The sequence below is a fragment of the Hippocampus comes genome, unplaced genomic scaffold (assembly GCF_001891065.2).
Source record: "Hippocampus comes isolate QL1 unplaced genomic scaffold, H_comes_QL1_v1.1 scaffold39, whole genome shotgun sequence".
NCBI classification, from domain to species: domain Eukaryota; kingdom Metazoa; phylum Chordata; class Actinopteri; order Syngnathiformes; family Syngnathidae; genus Hippocampus; species Hippocampus comes.
In genome coordinates this window covers 3,487,691-3,510,127 of record NW_017842054.1, presented here as the reverse complement: position 1 = coordinate 3,510,127, position 22,437 = coordinate 3,487,691, and the positions used below count along the sequence as shown (strand labels likewise).

Sequence of the window (22,437 nt, the reverse complement as noted above, 5' to 3'; positions counted from 1 at the left end):
AATTGGCACTTGAAAGACCGTGATTTGGAATGAAAATAGTTGCTTCCCATTTCCTTTCATTTTCCCGAATGTTAATTTATTTGAGGAAGGATTTTGTCTTAAGTGGCACCTGGCAACTATGTGGGTGGGGATAGCAACTGCTGTTTTGGTTAGCAAAACTGTTCATATGGCCACATCGTTATGAGACGAGGAGGCAGTTTGTTTCTAGTGGCACCCGGACACACATAGCCCGGTGCTTCAATTTTTAGGGGGAGGGCCTCTGTTTGATTTCCGTCGGTGTCAGATGAAGGCAGTTAGCTAGCATGAAGGGATTCACATTGTCAAATCAATCACGTAAAAGTGATTTCCAAACAAAATTCGTATTTACACACTTCCATTTGGGGACGTCATACAAAACAAACGAGAACATTTTTTTAAAACAAGAATGGGAAGCGCTGCATAGTCCGTCCTCACTGAAATGTGTGTGTGTGTGTGTAGGGGGGTGGGGGGCTGATGGGGGGATTACGGTAGTACAAAATACAAAATGGAGCCCTTTATTTGATCCTGAGGAAGCCATTTTAGTGGCTGGTATCAAAGATTCCACGAAAAAAAAAAAAAAAAAAAAAAAAAGAGTAGAAAAAGCCTTACTGTGGCCTGGTTTGAGGATATGAAAAGCAAAAAGGAAGGTGGCCCCGGATGGGGAGCGCTGGTCACATGATGCGCCGCACCGTAACGGCCCAAAAAAAAAAAAAAAAACCCAAATCATTGGGACCGCCTAGGAAAAGTCCTCATCATGTTTCGCAAAACATCCACAAAGGGACACTTGTTTTCCTTGCAATTCCTTCATTGAAGTGGTGCTTTTTCAACCTGCGCTTCCTTCCGGGGCCTGCGGGCGGCGCTTCGGATGCCATCCAGCACGGAAGGCTGTCCTCTGCATCTGAAAGCGCCACCGAGCAGCACTGATGCAAAGGCCTATTTACACAAGTTCCCAGATCAAGACATGAGTTGTCAAACTGGGCTTGGGGGGGGTTAACGCATGTACAGTACTGTTTGTTCTGTTATTAAATTACTGATAAAAAATAGATATATAAATACAAGAATGTATTGTGAACGCAGCGGCGGTCAACGTTTAGCTGCACCAACCAGGTGTGGATCCTTCGGAATTAAAAAAAAAAAAAAAAAAACCCTCATAAGCGCTGGGAAGCAACGTCACTACGTTCGAGAGCCCGGGTGTCAAACTGGTCTCGTCCGTTTTGGCTTCACTCATGATTAAACATCATGAAAAAAAACTGATGAGAATCAAATGCAGGGGAGAGTTACGCAACACATTTTGACACATTCCACATTTTATGATGCCGGCTAGCCAGAAGCTGAGCTGCACTGTTGACGGTGAGGAGAAACTGTTGTTTTTTTTTCCCCTTCTGAATGTTTACATATCAACTTCAGCGTGGTGTCATTCGGACAAACCTGAGCCATTCGGCGGCGGCTTCAGCCTTGTGGACGTGGAAAACAAACCAACGCACATCATCGGAATCGAATTACAGTGGACAGCTGATCGTGTTATCAGGTTAAACTGTTGACGGTGAGGAGAAACTGTTGTTTTTTTTTTTCCCCCTTAGTGTGCTTCAGTAACAGAGATATGTCACGAAATGTACAGGGTAACCCACAAGTCTTTTTGTCAATTTCATCGCAGGTGTCATTCGGACAAACCTGAGCCATTCGGCGGCTTCAGCCTTGTGGACGTGGAAAACAACGTGTTGTCAGGTTTGAGGGTGCGTGAAAGGCTGAAGACTTTTTCATTGCATTTCCAATTTATTTACCGCGTTGTTTGAAAGCTGCTGCAGTGGATGAACGATGTTCATTTATTTGGACATTTTGAAACTATTGACAAAGATAAAATCCCACTTGTCATGTGTTTTTCAAAGAACGAATTTGAGACATTTGAATGCTAATCATGTCCTTGTTTAAGATTCGTGGTTTCAATGATTTTCAAGGAAGAGCGCGAACCAGATTCGCGACTTAGCCTTGAGGCTAACGTTAGGCAAATTCAACATGTTGAAAATAAACTACACGTCCATAATAATCTACAGTAACTGCCATGAAACTCAAAATTGTGATTTGGGGTTTTTCAATTTTATGAAATTTGCAAAACATTTGACGCTTTTCACATCGTGATGGGGTGTTGAATGAGAAAAATGGATGTATTCCATTTGGGAACAAGTCTGCGACACAAAATGTAGCAAAAGTGAGGCACTGAATACTCTGAACATTTGTTTGTGCTCAGGGACAAAAAGTGTCACGGCCACAAATCAACAGGAAACAAACACAGTGGAGCTCAGCTTCTGGTGATCAAGGCGAGCGACAGGCTTTTGGGTGAAAAGTCAACCTTTTAACTTATTTGAGAGTGTTGAATGAGAAAAATGGATGTATTCCATTTGGGGAACAAGTCTGCGACACAAACTGAAGCAAAAGTGAAGCACCGAATACTCTCTGAACACTTGGATGTGCTCAGGGACAAAAAGTGTCACGGCCACAAATCGACAGGAAACAAACACGGTGGAGCTCAGCTTCTGGTGATCAAGGCGAGCGGCAGGCTTTTGGGTGAAAATTCAAATCTTTTAACTTATTTGAGGCGGCATCGCGAGAATGTGGAATGTAAAAGCAAAAAAGGGTGGTCCTAAATGCAACTTCCAGTCAAACAATGAGCATTGTTCGAACTGTTACAGTCAGACTTGTCGGCATCCTTCCTTTCCTCAACGATTTCGGGCCATCGTTGACTCATTTTAGACATCATAAAACCTGCTCCTGTTCTTTTGTTTCTCTTGCATTTTGAGCCCTTGCTTTCCCCAATGTGAAGTGAAAAACCAAACTGTGATTCCTAGCATGTTATGTCGCCACGGTAACCGAAGGCCAATCACAACCACACTTTGGCCTTCCGACGGTGACAAGTTTGACACCCGTGTTCTTGACTAACCTGCAAAGCTCGGCCGCGAGAACAGCGTCTGTGCTTCCCCGGCGCCCGCGCGCGAACGTGCGCTAGGAAAGGAACTCTTTCTCCAGCTCGTAGAGGCTGGGTCTGGCCGGCGAGCTCTGGATGCGGCACAGCGGCACCGTGCAGTCGCGATTCTGGCCCTCGGCGTCCATGTCCAGCAGCGAGCAGGCCTGCGCCGCCTTCTCGCCGGAATAGTGGCCCAGCGAGTAGCTCTTACCCAGGCGGGCCACGAGGCCTCGCGCGTGTGGCTTGGCCCAGAAGGAGACGGGCCGCGTGTCCCTGGTCTTCTTCGGCGCGGCGGGCGGCGGCAGGCTCGGGAGGCCGTTAGCTGCGCGCGGACAGAAGGAATCGTCGACACCGTTACTACCACTGAAGGAAAATATTTTTTGGTAGAATCACTGAAAATATATCGTGATGTAATCTGGCCGATAGCGTGGTGAAGATTTTTGTCCTCATGGCCCAGCACGACGCGCGGGTGTTTTCAGACGGTGTTCAACTCACCGTCATGGTGGTTGTACTTTTTCCTGCGGAGGCGTGTCCCCGTGTTGTGGTTCATAACCTCCGGCGGTTGACTTTGGGTTTGCGGGGGCGCCGTCTGTTTTTTCTTTTCGGCGGGCGGCGGCGGGGCAGGCCGAGGGGTCTCGAGGTGATGAGCGACGGGCACGAGGTCCACCTTGGCGGGGACGCAGCGCGACACCTCCGCCTCCGACTGCAGCAGACACTTGGTGGACTGACACTCAGCAATGCCCGACACGGAGACCAGGTTGGCGTGCGGGTTGGGGGCGTGGCCCGGCGAGGCCTCGTCCTTGCGGGCGCGGCCGCCGCTCGGCGGGGAGGTGCTGCGGCGGAAGCGGGTGGCGCGCTGGAACAGGCCCTCCTTCTTCTTCTTCTCCTCCCGCGGCGGCTCGCCGTCTTCTTGCGCGTTCTTGAGCGCCTCGCGGATGTCGTAGCCGAGCACGACGGAGGCCAGGAGCGAGCCGCAGGCGGACAGCACGGAATCGGTCTTGCGGCGGGCCGACGTCCTCTTCAGGCTGTTGGTGGGCGTGAGCTGCGGGGTGGTGGAGGCGGAGGAGGTGGAAGTGGTCGTGTAGGGGTCCTCGGGGCTCTCGTTCGGGCCGCTCTGAGCGGCCGGCCCGGCCCCGCCCTCCCCGCAGGCACAGGGAGGCTGCTGTTCGTCCCGCCACAGAGGTAGATCCAGGTACACCTGGTTGGGGAACTTGAGCTGCTTTGGTTTGGAGCTGCTGTCCAGACACTCCTGAAGGAAAGCCTCGTCTTTAGCGCCTCCTGCTGGAGGTAGGGAATAAGAACGCATTTCAACTGGAGACAAGTGCAATACATCGTCCCATTATTCGTACAGCACGCTTCCACTTTTTGGCACGACGTCATCTTTATGATCAAAACAAAAATGTCTTGATATTGTCAAAACGGAAGCCTGAGATCCTCACGATGGCTCGGGTATCGCTTGAATTTCATCTCGATGCGATTTACTGTTCAAAGCACGCTGGCAAACATGAAGACTGAGCAAATGTAGATCCGTTTCACTGCCAGGGGGGAGTGAAGGAACGCACCTTGTTCAGCAAAGAGAGCGGCGAGTGGGACAGACTTCTGCGACTTCATTAGACTCGTGGACCAAGGATTGCTGCCATCTGAGAGGGGACGTACTCTGAAGACAATACATACACCTGTAAAAACTCTTAACGAGAGAGAGAAAAAAAAGGGAACATAAATAAAAGCGCTTACCTCTCTGTGGCTGCGGGTCTCTCCTTGCTCTGCACTGAACTGGGGCCCCAAGTTCTCCCCTTTTTCTTGATGCCTCTCCGTAAGTCGTCAAACTCCTCCGGCCTTAAGGGGGCGCTGCGACCCCATGTGCGGTTGCTCTCGTCCTGCGTGACTATGTGCACACACAATGGTCAGTCAGTAGGTGACATATTAACCCCCCTCGCCCCAAAAAAGAACCGATGAGGACAAGACGACTGTTATTGGCTGGTTAATCCCGCTTGTTGTAAGTCAGAACCGTCAAGGAAAAAGTTAGAAAGCTGCCGTTATTAAAGCCTCGCGTGTGTTAACGTCTGGGGTTGGCCGATTAATCCCCTTTTTTTTTTTTTAATTCATTCGAATGAATCTGTCAGAAAAAAATATTATTTTTGAAAGTTTCTTCCCTGTTTCGGTCCCCAGTTCCATGTGTGTCAAGAAGTGTGAGAGGAGTCCACCAACAAGGCCAAAGAGAATAACACGATTTTTGATCTCCAAACATATTGGCACAAGTGATGGGGACCCCCTCCCCTAAGAGCAAAAGTCATGAGCATTTAGTAAGCGGGCGGCGCCTCCAGCCCTCACCGCCGCACCCCGACAGCTCGCTGGTCAGATCCACGTCCTGCTGGTAAACAAACAAAGCGTTCCTCTGCACAGGGGACGTCACTGAGGAGGGAAACAGTTCCATCATCTCTATCTTCAATGGAAACGCACGCGTAGTTTCACAATGTAGCATCACTGCCTCAGTATATCAATATGACAAATTCCAATCTGCTTGCGAAAGAACGGCTTTCTTGTCAGTCATCCAGGTTATTTGCATAAGGTTGAATCAAAACAACTTGGGCTCTTGTTTGATTGGTTGTGTTTTTGTCTTGGATCCAGAGAACGTTCAAAAATAACTAGCAGTCAAGCAATTAGGCTTGGCCTAATGACATTCAAAATGAATGTCGTCGTTCAAAGAGAAGTCATTTGACTGACTGACTCACAGCACAGCAACCCCTTCCGCACCGAGTCTGGTTTGGTTTTGCTCGCCTTTAAGTCTGGAGAAAAATGACACAGATGCCGAACGGCTTCTGCAACTAAACCTGTTAAACATGTCAAAAGTGCCGTGAAAAGAATCTCCTTTCTCACTGCCTGTTAGGGATCTATATTTTGCTGTCGAGAAGAATCGGGGGATGAGGTCGACCGGGCAATATTCTGCCTTCGGAGGCAGTTTCACCGCAACATAAGCAGGACGGCGCCTGCGTTTCACAGTTATTCCGCAATGGCGGGACCCGGGTGTGAAGTTTAACATCTGGCGATCAATTTTCCCCACCTTATTTTGTTGACAGTATTTTCTTCTTACGTTCTACAGTACGTAAAAAGCAAAAGTGGATCAATGCCAGGTGTTCCGTCATGGCACCGATGCTGCCATTTTGTGGGATCACAATGTAAGAGAGGCTTATGTGCGAATTTTACACACGCGGGAATCCGTCCACAGTGTATGCTACTCCTTTCAGCCTTAAATCGGTCGAGATGTGCTCCTTCTGCCACGAGAACCCGAACAGCATCGGGTCTTTCTGTAATGTCCTAAAATGCCACAAGATGGCGTTCAGGCTAATAGGAATAGTACTAATCGTCTGCTCGGTTGTGATGTGGTTCATTTTGCGCGACGACTTTTGGAAACAGCCAAACATGTCGCAGTCAAATGAAAAACGAGATGCATAAGTCTGCTTACAGTGCTGAGTAACACGAATGAATTGTTCAGTGGCATTGGGTTGCATAGATCAGCGCTTTTAAAACCTTCAATCTGGTTGCTAATCTGAATAAAACGGGTGTCAAAATGGAACACATGGGTACAGTTGGTGCCGCAATGTTTTCCTGAACGGTGATCCATAACGGGCGATGTCCGCCAGAGGCTAATCTGGGCGCTCTGTGCGCACGTCAGAGCCGATCACTAGCGGTCAAGCGGAATTTGTTCCAGTTATTGCATGACTGTTGGTGCGTGACTAACAACATTAGCAAACTGTTCAAACAACTGGCCTGGCCCGCTTTTGTTCATCTGCGCCTTGTCACCGCCAATGTCCCCCCCACCTCTTGCATTTCCCCTTCGCCGCCATTTGACGGGCAGCCGTGCACGATGTGCGGGTTTGGACGCTCGCTCTGGGACGGACGGACCTGGCTGGGAAAAAGGGGAAGGGTTAGAGGAAAAAAACTCACGCTGAATAGCTCGTAGGCGGGGGATGAGTGTGGGACTGCTGGGAGGAGAGGAGCTGGTGCTGTGAAGGCTCCGCCTCTTGTCCATGGAAGGCGACGCCTGCACTGTGATTTTGTGCTGGAAGTCTAGAGGAATGCGTGGAGGAGGAGGAGAAAGCCACTCGTTACAATGTCAAGAGTGCCACAGAGCAAGGTTACACATGAATTCACGCCATTCGGAAAGTAACGTACATTGAAACTCCTCCACACAAAACCTACATGGGCGAAAATACCCCCTAGTGTGAAAAAACTTTCATGCATGAAAGCCATTCCCACTTTTTTGCTCCCCCTACGATGAAAAGTCCCCCTGTTCCGTTATACGAAATCTTTTTCTCTGCTCTTGCCTCGCAACGAGATTCACTACGACGAAAACAAGCCTTCCGCAAAAGTCTAATCCAACCTCAGCATGCCACAGCGACCTCTGCTGCTTCGTTCGGAAACGGCAACAGCAACCACCACACTGGTTTACACATGTGCAGTCGTCCAGGAAGTATTTGTTATTGTTAGTTTCAAACGCAGCACGAACGTTGCATTGCTAAAATGGCTACGAAACGGACCTTTGCGGACCAAGGAGTTAAGAAAAAAAAAAGCATTCACACTTGAAGACAGGATAAAAGTAATAAAAATGAAGGATGGAGGAAGCAAAGTAAAAGCCATTATGCAAGAAATTGATGTAAGTGAAAGTGAATGCTGATCGTAAATTTCGCAATTTCTTCTTCAAATAAGTGTATGCTCATATTTAGCCTTGAAGACCAAATTCATCCTTCACGCATACTACCAACCTGAGGGCAAGCTAATGCGGTTGCCATCCTTGAGCTTGAGGCGGGAGCGCTTGAACTTGCCCTTGCGCTTCTTCACGTTGGGTTTGTCCTTATTGAGCTGGAAGATGAGGATGTTGAGCTCCCGCTCCAGTACGTTGATCTCCCGCTCAGCCAGCTCCTGCTCGCGCCGCTTCAGATGTTCCTCCTGGGACTTCTGCTGCAGGGCGGCCCGCGTCAGCTCCTCTTCACGGGAACGCAGCTCCTGGGAGCAAAGCGGAAGTGAGCGTGAGTTGCCATCGTCAATGAACACATTACGGAGACTTCATTTATGGTTGATTAATCACGGTTAAAATCCAGTGTCACTTTATTGGAGTGTTGTGCGGACGCTCTCTTCCGTCTGTCCATTTTTCCTTTAACTGCTCCGGGATGTATTATAATCATAATCCTGAGCGGATAACTCGTGAAAAGCAGCTTAATGGCGAAGCCCTTGTCACCACCCACCAACCGCATCCCAGATTACTCGCGGATGCTCACAGGAAACGCGCTGATGTCGCAGCTAATTCACTCAATGGGCAGACGGATCGAGATATTCCGTCCTGTACGAACCTTCTCTTTGGTCCTGAGCTCATCAAACATCTCCTGGATCTCCACGCGCCAGTCGTCCTGCATGATGTGGAAGGAGTCCTGCGGCATGGTGGCCATCACCGCCTCTTCGATGGCTGACAGCTGCTCCAGGATGCAGGAGAAAGAGGGGCGCACGTGCGGGTTCTGGTCCCAACACTCTGCAAAATTAGAGGCAAACAGATGGAGCTAATGTTATGCCTGAATGAGTGGAGCCTTTTTGGGGGAAGGGGGGTGGGGGTGTAATTTACCTTCCATGAGCCTGGCGAAGGGTTCGGGGCAGGTGGAGGGGATTGGTAATGTTAATTTATTGACGGCCACTCCATAAGCAACAGCCAGGCCGTCGATTCCTCTGTAAGGCACCTCCCCTGTTAACAACTCCCACAGCAAGATGCCATAGCTGGGGGAACGAGAAGTAGCATTCAAAAAAAACATTTTGGCAATATTAATTGGTCACATATAAAGTCATTAGGAAGTACCATTTGCCGGAGGAGAACGCGAGGCCAGAGAGTTACACATTGAACAATGGCGACGCATCGGCGAAACGTTAGAATGGGCTCTCGTCGAAAATCACAGGTCGGCGTGGGCGAAGGTCACGCCAAAATTGTCTTACCTCCAAACGTCACTGCCTTTGGAAAAGAGAGACATCCTGATAACCTCGGGGGCCATCCAGGAGTAGGTGCCCGCCGCTGACATCTTGGTGGTCTTGTGCCACTCGCGAGCCAGGCCGAAGTCTGTGATCTTCAACGTCTTCCTCCCGATGTCATCGTTCTCTATCGTTTCAAGTAACAGAACTGGAGGCGGAGAGACAGGGGAGAAGGGTTTATGATTATTTTTGTCAATAGTTTTTGTGCACATAACACAGACACCAATTTGGTTTTGTTTTTTTCCCCCTTGGAACATATCCACAAAAAAAAAAAACTATTCATCTCTGCCACAAGAGGCCGCCAAAGCTCTGTCAAAAATAGTAAACTGGTGCAGCATGCAGCACAGTATTAAAAAAAATTTTTTTTTAAGTATGTTAGTGCTCTTAAGTCACAGAAAAAAAATTGGAAAAGACAGAATGTAAAAAGTTTGGGATTATTACACACAAAAAGTTACGATACCAAGAAATGTGTCTACTGCAAAGCAAAACTGGATTACACAACGACACTTGCACTCGTCATGCATCAAGCATGATGTTTTGTTTTCGTTTGAGGATGGTTGTGATGCAACAGCAAAGGTTACGAAGGCATTAAATTGAAAAACCTCTGGATTTTGTTGTGCAATTCAAGAAAATAAATCTCTGGGGGAGTGGCTACAAAGGAGTTGGCATCAAGAACTGGCGTCAAAACAACTGTCATCAAATTTCATTCTAGGAGAACCCATTTTTAGTGCAACCGATCCAGTACAGTTCTACCTAAATGTGCCCCCCCCCCCCCAAAGTGACCTGGTGAAAGAAAGACAACCGTTGCAAATGTGTTGAGGCGAAAAACAATGTTGGCCAGAGTGAAACGACGTGGTGCGGGTAAGGAAATGATAGGTGATATTCAACGTGGCCAAGAGCGCTGCGCGGGTCATTTGTTCCAGTCAAAGCGGAGACCTGACAGCACCACAATGCGCCTGTCCCCAGGCCCGAAAACTGTTAAAACACATTCGAGTCAGAGGGAACCCTGAAAACCCGCCTGGAACTCGACACCTGGCCTTGCGTGAGAAGTACAAACTCACCAGCCTGAGCCGACGGTGCGACGTTGAACACCAACGCGCAGACAAACGTGTTCGCAAGGTCACCATCCAAGGAAGGAAATCGTTTAACAATTCACATTGCAAGAATACTCGGCCTCAAAGGAGGCCAGAATCACAAGAAGAAAAAAAAAAGAAAAGAATCATATCGTCAATTCACTGAACCAGGAAGGTCAGATGGTTTCTGATCAGCGTAGGCCGATGTGAAAACTATTTCATCCTCAACTATGTGTTGCCAGGACAGTATTCCCACAGGAAAATGAGTTCAGTGTTTGTTCCAACCAAAAGTGTAACACGTACACAAATAACCACACAATTAACCGAGGCCTGTGCGTGTATCAATCAAAGCCTGTGGAGGAGGAAGTCCAAGGTCAGTCAGCACAAGATAACACCGCAAAAAACGTGCTCAGGCGCACACCTCGCCACCTTTTTTTTTCTTTTTTTTTTTTTTAAATCTTGTTCCATCAGCAAGAAAATAATGCGCAACTTGTGATGTACAAATAAAAAGTGAAGTAAAACATATGTGACAGATGCGCACATCTAAATTTTACTCATAAATTGAACAGCCCAACCAAAAACAAAAACCCCCCTTACATTTTCAAAATTGACAATGACGATTTTAAACTCATTACATTGTAAGTCGAGGCACTCGCGTGTGTTCTTTCTGCATATGACTACAAAGTCAAACAAACACTGACAATGAATTCTGCCGAGTGTTTGCTCGCGCTATCACTGCAAACTTTGCGGGCACAGACACGACGGCACATTTGCCAGGGCGAGCCTTACGCAACACAAGCGAGCGTGTCAGTAAGCTCGTGATTATGTCAAAGGTGAGGCTTGTGTCAATGGACTTGGATTGCTTTCGAAGGCCAATTAAACGGCACAGAAATGGTTACATGATGGATTGCTGAATTAAAATGCGAACTGGTTTAACATTTGGAAATATTGCCGACTCCGCATGCAAATTGGCAACGCCGGAGCGGGCGCCCTCCTTTCTCAGGTAGCCCGGCGTTGCTTCCAGCCGGTGGACATATCTTAAAAGCCGACGGTATGCAGTATTTTTGAGGTCCACATAACACAAGTTGACATGGCGAGTTTGCTTCCAGCCGGTGGACATATCTTAAAAGCCGACCGACGGTATACAGTACTTTTGAGGTCCACAAAACACAAGTTGACATGGCGAGCCAAAGTGTCCCCGCGGGCACAGCCACAAAACTAACTGTGTCAGCGTCGCCGAATTGCTATTTATACGAGTCTGGGCCTCTGACACTCTAAAACACTCCATGAGATGGAATATGTTGATGCTTGTACAGCGCAGCCTCAATATTCACCCCCTAAAGGGGTACCAAACCCTTTTTTGGGGCAACAATGCAACATATGGGTAATTAAAAGTCAAAACGTGGGATTGTGCACAATATTCGGAATAATACTGCAACGTCAACAGAATCAATCTGAGGAGGGGGGGCGGGGCTGCCGTTTTGAGCAACATCATTCTCTGCTGTCGACTGCAATTAGAAATCGCAATTTGACTGTCAAGGGTGACTTCTGCTACATGCGGAGCGTCACGTGACCAAACCTGAAAAACAGGGGAGCGGACTGTCGGAGTTTGCTGCGATGCCGAGCATAACTGAGGGTTGATGTCATGATGCCTTGAACCCAAACATAAAAACAAAATGTGAAAGGAGGATTGATAAACAAGTGAAAACGGCCAGCTCTGTCCTGGGCTGCTCCTTGGAACCGACGCATTCGGCGGCGGACAAAAAGGATGACGGCCAAGCTGTCAATCATGCCGGGACGACTCGATCCCATGGCTTTTGCTGAAAAAGAGGCGCAAAGTGTCCCCGCTGGCACAGCCACAAAACTAACTGTGTCAGCGTCGCCGAATTGCTATTTATACGAGTCTGGGCCTCTGACACTCTAAAACACTCCATGAGATGGAATATGTTGATGCTTGTACAGCGCAGCCTCAATATTCACCCCCTAAAGGGGTACCAAACCCTTTTTTGGGGCAACGATGCAACATATGGGCAATTAAAAGTCAAAACGTGGGATTGTGCACAATATTCGGAATAATACTGCAACGTAAACAGAATCAATCTGAGGAGGGGGGCGGGGCTGCCGTTTTGGGCAACATCATTCTCTGCTGTCGACTGCAATTAAAAGTCGCAATTTGACTGTCAAGGGTGACTTCTGCTACATGCGGAGCGTCACATGACCAAACCTGAAAAACAGGGTAGCGGACTGTCGGAGTTTGCTGCGATGCCGAGCATAACTGAGGGTTGATGTCATGATGCCTTGAACCCAAACATAAAAACAAAATGTGAAAGGAGGATTGATAAACAAGTGAAAACGGCCAGCTCTGTCCTGGGCTGCTCCTTGGAACCGACGCATTCGGCGGCGGACAAAAAGGATGACGGCCAAGCTGTCAATCATGCCGGGACGACTCGATCTGCTTGACTGTTGCGTGTCCCAGCAAGCATTTGGTCGTGCACTTGGTCGTGTTGTTTGTGTGTCCTTCCGGTCTCGGGCAGAGCCTACTGACCATGCAATATTAGTCATTATTTTAAATGAATTCCCTTTTATGACATTTCTAAACGAAACACCGTTCATATTGAAATCTGAACAAACTGGGGAGGTCGTGTTACTTGCAATGTATGATTAAGTTATGTAAAAAAATAAATAAATAAATAAAATCCCACGTCTTCTTTCCACTGCTGAATTGCGCCAGCCTTGATTTTTATGTATCCAGGCAACCGGATGTAAACGTAGAGTGAGGGAAAAGCAAATACACCTTCGCTCTCGACCGCACTGGTAGCGGTCGTCAATTTGCCAACCGCCATAAAACATTTTAAGAAGGAGAAAACAAAACACGGCAAAGTTCAGATGTCCAAAAGACCAAACGGCAGTTGCCTAAGCGACATTATATGCATTGACAACAGCAAAATGTGCTTCGTTTACTCTGTCAAAGGAGCCGTTTTGGTGATCTTCCAACTTCCAGCGCACGGAATGGCAAATATTTTAACTAAGAATACAAGTCGCGTTGCGCCGCCGCTTGAACTTAGTCGGCACTTTCTCAGCCTTTTGAAAGAGAGAAAATGTTTTGAAGTAGGCAACAGTAAACGCAACTGGAGATGGCAATTGCCCCGAGGCGCGCCACACCCACCGACCCACCCCTCCATATAATAATTCCTTCCCTCCTTGCAAAGGGGATCTTCCTGGTGGGCTCGTGGAAAGATCAGAAGCAGAAGGTGCTGCCTTCAAAGTAGCTCCCACGCTTCTTCCTATCGCTTCACCCCCTCAAGGTACACCCAAAAAAAAGGAAAAAAAACACCTCTCCAGTTAAACAACACATTTTACATGCTTATTTTATATAGAGAGCAACTTTTACAGACCACGGAAAACAAGTTCATCTCATTTCGGAGGTCATCAAATAAAACTCCAATGGGTTTATTTTGGAAAAAAACAAACAAAAACAGAAAATGTACAGTTTTGTGTAGATGGCAAGAAGTATTTTCTGGCCACTGGCCTGTTTCAACGCTCCCGCCCCAGACTCTCTTAACGCTACAACTTTCGGACTCTTAGAACATGGGCAAAAAGTGTCTGGTCTTCAAACTATTTTTTTGGGGTCTATATCGCAGATTTGCATCAACTTCAGGTGGGTTCGGAATGTATCAAGCATAGGTTAACTGTAGCGGAGTAATTATCACAGTAAATATGTGTATGAAAAACACATTGAGGCCGGAAACGAACGAAAAGCAGTCAGGACAGCGGTGACTGATGATGCAATCTTACTCTACGGCGCAAACTGGTTTGCTGTTGGTGTCTTTGAAAATTACCCACGAGTGGCCTGGCATGCCAGTTAAATGTCGTCAGGAGAGTGAGAGGGTGGCAAACAAACTTTCTTACAATGTGGTTTTTGGTGTCAGGCTGCCCTCATCGCTGACGGCTCTTCACTCCCAACGCGACCGGCGACGGCTTCTTGTGTATTTAGCGGCATAACTGAGCACTGATGCAACGCGGGTCGCTGTCAAAACTCAGACTGCTGCCCGCTAACTTGACGTGGCGCTATTTTGCTAGCTGTGCCAACACACTTAAGCTTGAGTGCATGGGGGGGCTTCCTGTCGTAAGCACAAATAAGTCTGCCGAACATTCCCCGACTGGGCATTCCGGCCGGTGGGAAAAGGATCAGGGCTAGTGGCCGCCTAAATCCATCTATCACGGTCACTTACGCTTTGTCTGTGCTCTCCCCCCATCCCGGCTCGCTTGGGACATAAAACACATATTAACCCGTAACCGGGCTAATTATAGCCTCACAAACATAAAGAGGTATGAGGCTGGTACCTTTTGGTTTCGGCAGCCTCTACGTTTGCCTGGAAGGGAGCGCGAGGGGGGCGTGGGGTGGGTTAGGGGGGGGTTTCCGTACTGATTGGTTGTTTGGGAGGGCAGCCCATGTCATCTGTGGGCCCTTTTCCTTTTCAGCCGGCACGGCAACAATAGGTGCAGTCAGGGAGAGGTCGTAAAAGACACAGAGAAAGCATCTCCACTCCTCCTCTCTCCCCTCTGCCCCATTCTCTTGTCACAGAAAAGACAGACAGTAACTGTGTCACCGGGGGAGTTGTGGGAAAAATTGGCCTTCAACACCTAGCACCCCCCCCCGACCCCCACCTTCTGTAGGTTTCCCACTGAGGCTGTGTCCATACCGCACGTACGCAGGTGCATCATTATCTTCTAGGAAATCAAATTTGACAGTGGAAGTGCTCTTTTTTTTTTGTATATTGTGCCATGGAAAAAATATCGATAATCAATGCGGTATGATATTTGATCCATTCCTTCAAAAAAAAAAAAAAAACAACAACAACAACATCCATTTTCTGATCCATTTACCCTCACAAGGGTCGCGGGCGTGCTGGAGCCTATCCCGGCTGTCTTCGGGCAGTCAATCGCAGGGCACAATCACACCTACGACCAATTTAGAGTGATCAATTAACCTACTGTGCATGTTTTTGGAATGTGTGATGAACCCGAATTACCCGAAGAAAACCCACGCAGGCACGGGGAGAACATGCAAACTCCACACAGGAAGGCCGGAAGCCGGAATCGAACCCTGCACCTCATCGCTGTGAGGCAGCTGTGCTAAGCAGTCGGCCGCCGTGCTGGCCTGTAAAAATCACATTATTAAACAAATAAGTCAAATAAATACAAAAAAAAGTCAACCACTCTCAAAAAAAAAAAAAAAAAATCTCGCAGTCATTTTCCAGGAATCGAAAAAGCATTTTGGGTGGCGATGGAAGTCTAAAAAAATCTGCATTTGTTTGCACGTGTGGTCTTACATGCATTCAACCTTCAAAATGCAACAACAAAACAAAACAGCGACGAGCCTCTCCTCGGCCTTATTTTGCTTCCTCATAACTTATCTCTTAAGAGATATTTACAGTACATCTCGCGAGAAGGAAGTCGTGGCATTGATCCGACCAATCAGATTGGGGCGAGCGGATGGTGTGTGTGAAAAATGCGGAGTATGCGAATAGCTTAATTGCAATGTCATAATCCACCCGTTGTTGGCGGGCCCACATTGCATCGTTATCTCGTATCTCGGTTCATATCTTGTACAAAAACAAATCCAAGTTTCAGTCTTTCATTTTGTGATTCTTATCTGCTGCGACACAAATACCAGCACTCCTTGATGAGTGCGCAAGCATGAGGAAGATGGCAACACCCGCGGGGCTTTGGATCTTGCGCGAGAACAGTTTCCTTTTGGTGGCGTTCATTCCAGCCTGCTGAGTTAATGTTGACGACTTATCAGACCGGCGATGCATCGAGTATCTCCGAAATACTTTGATACCGTACGCACTGATACCGCATTGACAGCCAGACACACTGTCTGTAGCACAGCTGGGCGTGTGGAGATCCACCTTGAAAGTGACATTTTGCAGACCGGAAACACAGTTTTTCCATGTTGAACTAATTTGCGGTTGTTCGTGTGCCGTGCGGATGAAACTGTGCTGTTGGTTTCTGTGTCGACGCGTTTTGGTTCATTTTGACGCCTCTTTTCACCCGCTTGTCATGTCGTCAATTTGCTGGCATGCAGTTCAGCTGTCAATTCTTTTTATACGAGCAGCAACTTGAGCTGCAGAAAAGGAATACTTTGAAAATGAATGTGTTACGTTTTTTTTTTAATAACACAGCAGTATAAAAATGACTTACCGTATTTCCCGCACTAAAAGGCGCACTGGATTATGAGGTGCACCTTCAATGAATGGCCTATTTTGTAATTTTATTCATATATTGGACGTGCCGCATTATAAGACGCGATCTACAATGCATCCATTAGATGGAGCTACGCTCAAGGAAACACCAACAGAACGATCAGATGTCAGTAAAACCTATTTAATAAAGCAGCGACACAGTTCAAAGGATTTACTTGGTTGTGTAATTTCAAACTTGATGATTGGGTGGGCAGAGCTTACTTGCACACACACACACACACACACACACACACACACACACTCTTACTTGCACACACACACACACACACACACACACACACACACACACACACACACACACACACACACACACGGACACACTTGATTTAGTAGAGAGCAGCCAATTCTTTCAATATCACGTTCATTTGAAAAACAAACAATGTTCTTGTGCCAATCACTTTTGGACGAAAGTCACTTTTAAGGTTGCGTTGGAAACATTGTTGATTCTGGAGAAAGGGAAAAACTTTGAAAGTCTTTCAAACGGAGCCCCCAAAAAAGCCGACGGAGGGAAATAATAAAGGGGCAACGGGGAGGGGAGGAATGGCAAGGGAAGGAGAAAAATAAGCGAGTAAGGAGGCGAACCCCCTCTAGTTTGTGGCAATAAAAGAGTAGCGCTGCTCTCTGGGAGATTAAATATGAACGGAACAAAACAAAACGAGGGCTTTGGGACCCTCCGAGTCCTGGCCATTCTTTGGGCCGCAGTAGCCTAGCAACCGCTGCTTGACCAGTCCATTGTGCAAACGTATGTTAAGCTTTTATCCCTCATTAGCAACATTCCTCCCCGCGGGCCGGGATTTCACAGATTAGCTGAAAAAACACAAAAGCAGATTGGACAAATCTTGCTGACTTCCAACATATTACTTTACAGGCTAATCATGGATCAAATAGCGACATGTTTATCTGGCGCGCAGATGTACACGCGGGGGGAGTTGATCAAATGACAAGGCTGAGCAAGTGGATGGAGGCGGGCCTTCCTGCCGATCCCGTCCACACTTGAAAATACACACACAACACCCCCCCACCAAAAAAAAACTATACTCTCAGGAACTTGTCCAAGTTAAATTATTCCGTTTTTTTTTTCTGCTGGGGAAAAAAAAAAAGCACCAGACACACCACAGGGTGCGCTTGTGTGAGTAGAGGAGAATCTTTCTATGAACTCCACCCGGTCTCCATAACACGCAACCTCTCTAACGGTCTGAATTAAAAGTTAAAAAAAAATTCTATGCCAGCCATTTGCATTCATCACAATCCTCGACTGCCAGTATTTTGACTTTATTTTTCAAGACGCACTGAATATTGTGTTCTACGATTATTTTAACATTGAATCTACCAAATGAAAGAACAGACTGTCCTCTTTCACCAGAAAAAAATTAGATTCGACCTTCAGCAGTAGAACATAGGTCGGGTTTATGACATTCACCCGCCATGCCCAAAATCCAAAGAAAAATAGCTGCCTGTGGAAAAAAAAAAAAAATAATAATAATAAATCATCAAAACAGTGACTGCGACGTGACCGTTTTTGCTTCAGTAACACTTCTAACATCTGAGCAGTGGCTTCATTCCCTAAAATCGGCTAATTCAACATTAAGCGATGGCTTTTGATCCCAAAACCGTCACAATGTATTGCTGTTGTCCGCTTGGAGTCACCGTCCTCGCATTTGCACATATCTGTGACTCTTGAGTATGTGCAGCTTGAAAGGCACGCCCGGCCTGGTGAGTGACGTGCGTGTCAGCAAACGAAAGTGCAGAGTTGGCTCAGTTATCAAGTGTGCAAGTTGCGTGACCCGGCGTGAGGCGTGGCCAGCAGTAAGCTTGTGCATGAATGTGCTTCCTATGCGTTTGTTAAACAAAGTCTTGGAAAGTGTACCTGCAATTATAGAGATAATAAAATCTGAGCGTCATTCTTAAAAGAGATCTGCGTTCACTTTCTACATCCCAATTGGAGCGTGCAGACGGAGCCGTTGGCTTCGGAGGGCCCGTCGTCCCGGCGCAGGTCGCGGTGAAGTGGCAGGACAAACACACCGACTTGTGTGTTAGCAGCTCGCCGTCCGCTCAAGGGGGGCGGGGGAGAAATGCGGGGGGCTTTGTTTATATTCGCCAAACACCCGATTATCCGCGACCATTTAAGGCTTTTCTCGCCATCTGGCCTCTAATTAAGGCGCGTCTTTGCCATCTTTAAGGTCTGCGCTGGCACAGAGGGATGGCAAGAAGCATCTCGCTCTAAAACTAAATTGTTATGACGGCTATAACGGATTATTGCTGAGTCGTTTGTTCAACTTGGGCTGTCCATATTTACAGTATATCACAAATATCAAATCAAGCTGCCTGGAATTGAACTGAAGCGGTCACCGCTTTGACACTTCTGCCCAATCCCCCGAGCGAACATATTTGTCCTCCAAAGCCACCGGAATCAGATTATGACTAACTAGAAGGAGCTGATGTCAGCAAGGACACAAATTGGATTCTTCATTTATTATTCAATCTGGAAACTGGATTCTTTTTTTTTCCCAGAGAGGTGCGGGCTGTTGCAATGGTTGAACAAGCCACTTAAGTCGTCAAGCAGTGCTCGTTAATACCTCCGTTGTACTTTCCCTGGGTGAAATCAGTCCAATCGTGTGACACCTCGCTCAGCGCTTATTGGTCACAAGAACGGCAAACAGGAGGATGGGTGTCGAATAACTTTCTGATCATGGCCAAACCAAACCCAAGTTATTCTGAAAGCATCCTATCGATTTTGTCCATGTCGGAGTTGGATTACCGTGTTCCCACTTGATCAAACAGACTGCTCCAAGAGGTGAAAACAAAGTCAAAAGTTCAATTGCAACGGGCCAAATGGTGCGAGAGGGAAATCACTCTTCATTTATCGACAAGATGCTCATTTACGACACGGACACAGTCTCAACTTAATTTCCCTGCCCTTTAACTGGGCTTAAAAACTGTCACATGACCATCGGGACTTGCGGTGTCCGCTCGGCTCATGTGGCAAGAACAAGCGTGTGTTTACGTTTGTTCAATCACTGCCTCTATTTGAACAACATTTCCTGGGTGCTTGACTGAGTGTGTGTGCTAGGGGATAAGGGCAGGGGGAGCATTCCAGCTGTGCAAACTAACTTAATTTCACATCCCCTCGAGGGCGCACACGCACACGGACTTTAAGTGCATGCGCACCTCATGTCCCTAATTGGGGAAGGTTACCATTTCCAAAGACCTTTTTAAAAATAAACTCCACAAGAGTTGAATAAATTAGTTAACTTGTCGTCGGATTTCAAAAGGAGTTTTGTGTATAATGTAGGGAATATCCTGTAATCCGATCATTATGTCACGTATTATGTAAATTTGTGAATAAATTGAGTCGACAGTGAGTGGTGACTGAAATTGCAAACCGGTGGGCAATGCCTGGGAATTTCCATAAAGTTTTCGTCACATTTTCATGAGAAATTAAGATGAGGAATTTTTGAAATTTCAATGGCGATTATGAGAATGTAATGAAATGAACGAGAATACATCAGAATTAACTGAGAATGCAGGTTACGTTCACGGAAAAGTAAAAATATTCATTGATTCATTGCATAAACGATTATTGTCGATAAATCGATTTCTCATCGCGCCCCAAGCAAAAATATTTTCCCTTAATATATTTAAGCTCCCAACCAAGCAAATTTGCATCGTTTTTGTTTTATTTCCATTTACTCCCGTGCAGATGAATTTTCCAGGCCAAATCACGAGACTTCTCCGATGTAAAAGCATGTGTGCCTTGACTTAAGAAAGATCGGGAAACACTGACGACCTTTCTGTGACGTGCCACTATTATTTGCCCTGAAATGAGGCCGACATACGTGCTGAGACACTGAGCCAACTTGTGTTGTTCTTACTGTTGCTGGACTTGAGGTCTCGGTGGATGACCACGGCCTCTTCATGCAGGTAGTGCATCCCGCGCGCAATCTGCACGGCCCAGTTGACGAGGATGTGCGGCGGGATTCGCCTCCCGGTCAGCGCCCGGTTCAGCGTGCCCCCACGGGCATACTCCATGACCAGGCACAGGTTGGGCTCGTCCAAGCACACCCCCTCCAGCTTGATGATGTTGGGGTGCTGCAGCATGGAGAACAGCTTGGCTTCCTGCTTGACGCTGGCCGCTGTGGCGGTAATGTCCTCGTCGGGGTCCTGCCGGGCCGCCTTCACGGCCACCTCCTGGCCTTTCCATGTGCCGCGGTACACTTTGCCGAAGCCCCCCACGCCGATGATCTCCTCCAGCACCAGCTCGGTGAAGGGGATCTGGACGGGCGAAGCAGGGACCCGCTCCCGAACGCTGGCGACGGGTAGACGGTAAATGGCCGGCTGATAGGTGACATAGTTGGAGGGGAAGATGCCCACACGGTGGTTGATCTTGCCCGTCCACCAGCCTTCGTCGCCTGAGATGGCCGCGTCCTTGGACAGGACCTCCACCACGTCGCCGCGGCACAGGCTGAGCTCGTCCTCACCGCTTGCCTCGTAGTCGTACGCGGCAGTCCACAGCGACCGTGTCGGGCACAGCGGGGCCGAATGAGCCCACGCGTGCGTGGGACAGTCTGTCCAGGCATGTGCCGTACTCCCTCCACCACCACCGCCGCCCGGCCGCCCTTCACCGTTTGGGAAAGCGGCCTGCGAGACATCCATTTCTCGGTGGCCGTAATGGCACCATAGGGTGCGGGTCTTAAGAGGCTAAATTAAAAGAGCAAAGGGTGACTTTTGGAGCTTCGCATGTTGTTGCTTGTAGTTTTTGAAAAGGAGGGGAATTCCCCGCCTGGGCTCTTGGCACTGGCCAAAGTCCCCCGGCGAAGAGCGTCCCACACTGGATTGTAACTTTATCCGACTCGACTCCGTCAACACCCGGCTACAAGTGGGTGTCTTAACGCTCACCTAAAGTTGACTAAATGTCCCCTAGTCAAGCTGACGTGAGTTTATAAACGTAACAATGTGCATTCTCGGCGTTCAGTAGTCCAAACGTCGACGGGAGAAACATTAACCAAGTGTCCCACAAGTGCTCGATGCTAAAGCTAAAGCTAACGACGCCGAGGCTTCGTCACAGGTGCCGCGGGGGAGGAGGTGCACCTGCCCCCGGGAATAAGGATGCGGCCGCCGAGCGACGGCTTTCTCTCTCAAAGACGACGTTTAGTGTCATCCAGCCGCCGTCCGGCCATAATGCGGCCCGGTGTGGAGACTTGTTCCTCTTTCAGTTGCCGATGTAGCGAAGAAGTTTCCACTGCATTCCACACATGCGCGCGCGCGCGCGGCTAACGGCTTAGCTCGGCTAGCTTGCTTGCTTGGTCAGGAGCGATTCGGTCGCTGGTGAAAAGTAACTCTTCTCGTCTTCACAACTCCCGGGAAGTCCTCATTGGTGGGCGGCGGGTGAGCTCTCAAAATCCCATCGAACATCCTCAGATTAACAGAGTGGGAATGTTTGTTTACATATATAACAAAAATAAACCGTGAGACGTGGAGAGAGGAATATCAAAACAACCAATCCCGTAGGAAGTTTGTCCTGTTGGAGTTTGGAGGACGAAATGGGGTGTCTGAGCAGCGGATGGGAGAGAGACACCGGGGCGGGGGGGGGGGGGGGGGGGGGGGGGGGCGGTTGTTGCCGTGCTGGTTGCCACGCTCTGATTGGTGGATTTGCTGACATGTGACTACACAAAAGGAGGGGTGAGGCGGGTGTTGAGCCAACATTGGAATGTGAGTGGAGCGCGCGCAGAATTCATGGAGATGATGGGAAGAATGGAGCGCCTAATTATGCACATTTCCGATAAAATCGCAATACTAACGGCAGTTGTATTACCACAGCTATCAAGCTCAAGCCCCGAGTGCCAGATGCGGCCTGTCACATCATTTTATGGCTCACTAAAGCAAGTCATGTGCTACTTTGTTATTTGGGGGGGAATAAAATGTCTACCAAAAATGAAAATGTCTTCATATTCAATAGGGTTGAGGTATTTGAAAGATTTTTTTTTAACCTCGCTCATTTTTAAAATAAGAAGAAAATTAGTTGAACAAAGTGTTTTCATTAAATGGACACTTAATTAGTGAATAAATACATTAAATAAATGTCAAAATAAAGAAGATATATTTTTTTAAA

The 22,437-nt window shown here is 47.8% G+C and overlaps 1 protein-coding gene across 4 annotated transcripts; it reads right to left on the bottom strand.

Annotated features, from left to right (window-relative positions):
* Positions 1–2,579: 2,579 nt before the first annotated feature.
* map3k21 (mitogen-activated protein kinase kinase kinase 21) lies at positions 2,580–21,913 on the bottom strand. Of its 4 annotated transcripts, none has more exons than XM_019860298.1 (11): positions 20,201–21,913; positions 8,954–9,134; positions 8,592–8,740; positions 8,326–8,501; positions 7,741–7,981; positions 6,923–7,045; positions 5,309–5,389; positions 4,712–4,862; positions 4,540–4,634; positions 3,473–4,258; positions 2,580–3,299 (listed from the first exon to the last, which is right to left on the bottom strand). In XM_019860298.1, the coding sequence occupies exons 1-11, from the start codon at positions 20,979–20,981 to the stop codon at positions 3,016–3,018; spliced, it is 3,048 nt and encodes a 1,015-aa protein (XP_019715857.1). In that variant the 5' UTR covers positions 20,982–21,913; the 3' UTR covers positions 2,580–3,015. The 4 variants fall into 4 exon arrangements, with proteins under 4 accessions (XP_019715857.1, XP_019715858.1, XP_019715860.1 ...); XM_019860299.1 differs by having other exon boundaries at positions 3,473–4,255; XM_019860301.1 differs by lacking the exon at positions 20,201–21,913 and adding an exon at positions 10,048–10,106.
* Between the last annotated feature and the right edge of the window lie 524 nt (positions 21,914–22,437).

Coding starts and splice junctions, on each gene's coding strand:
- map3k21 (XM_019860298.1), bottom strand. CDS start 20,981: ATGGATGTCTCGCAGGCCGCTTTCCCAAACGGTGAAGGGCGGCCGGGC. Junction 8,502..8,591: donor CTTCGCCAGGCTCATGGAAG/GTAAATTACACC, acceptor CTAATTTTGCAG/AGTGTTGGGACCAGAACCCG. Junction 5,390..6,922: donor CCGCCTACGAGCTATTCAGC/GTGAGTTTTTTT, acceptor TTCCCTCCTCAG/TGACGTCCCCTGTGCAGAGG.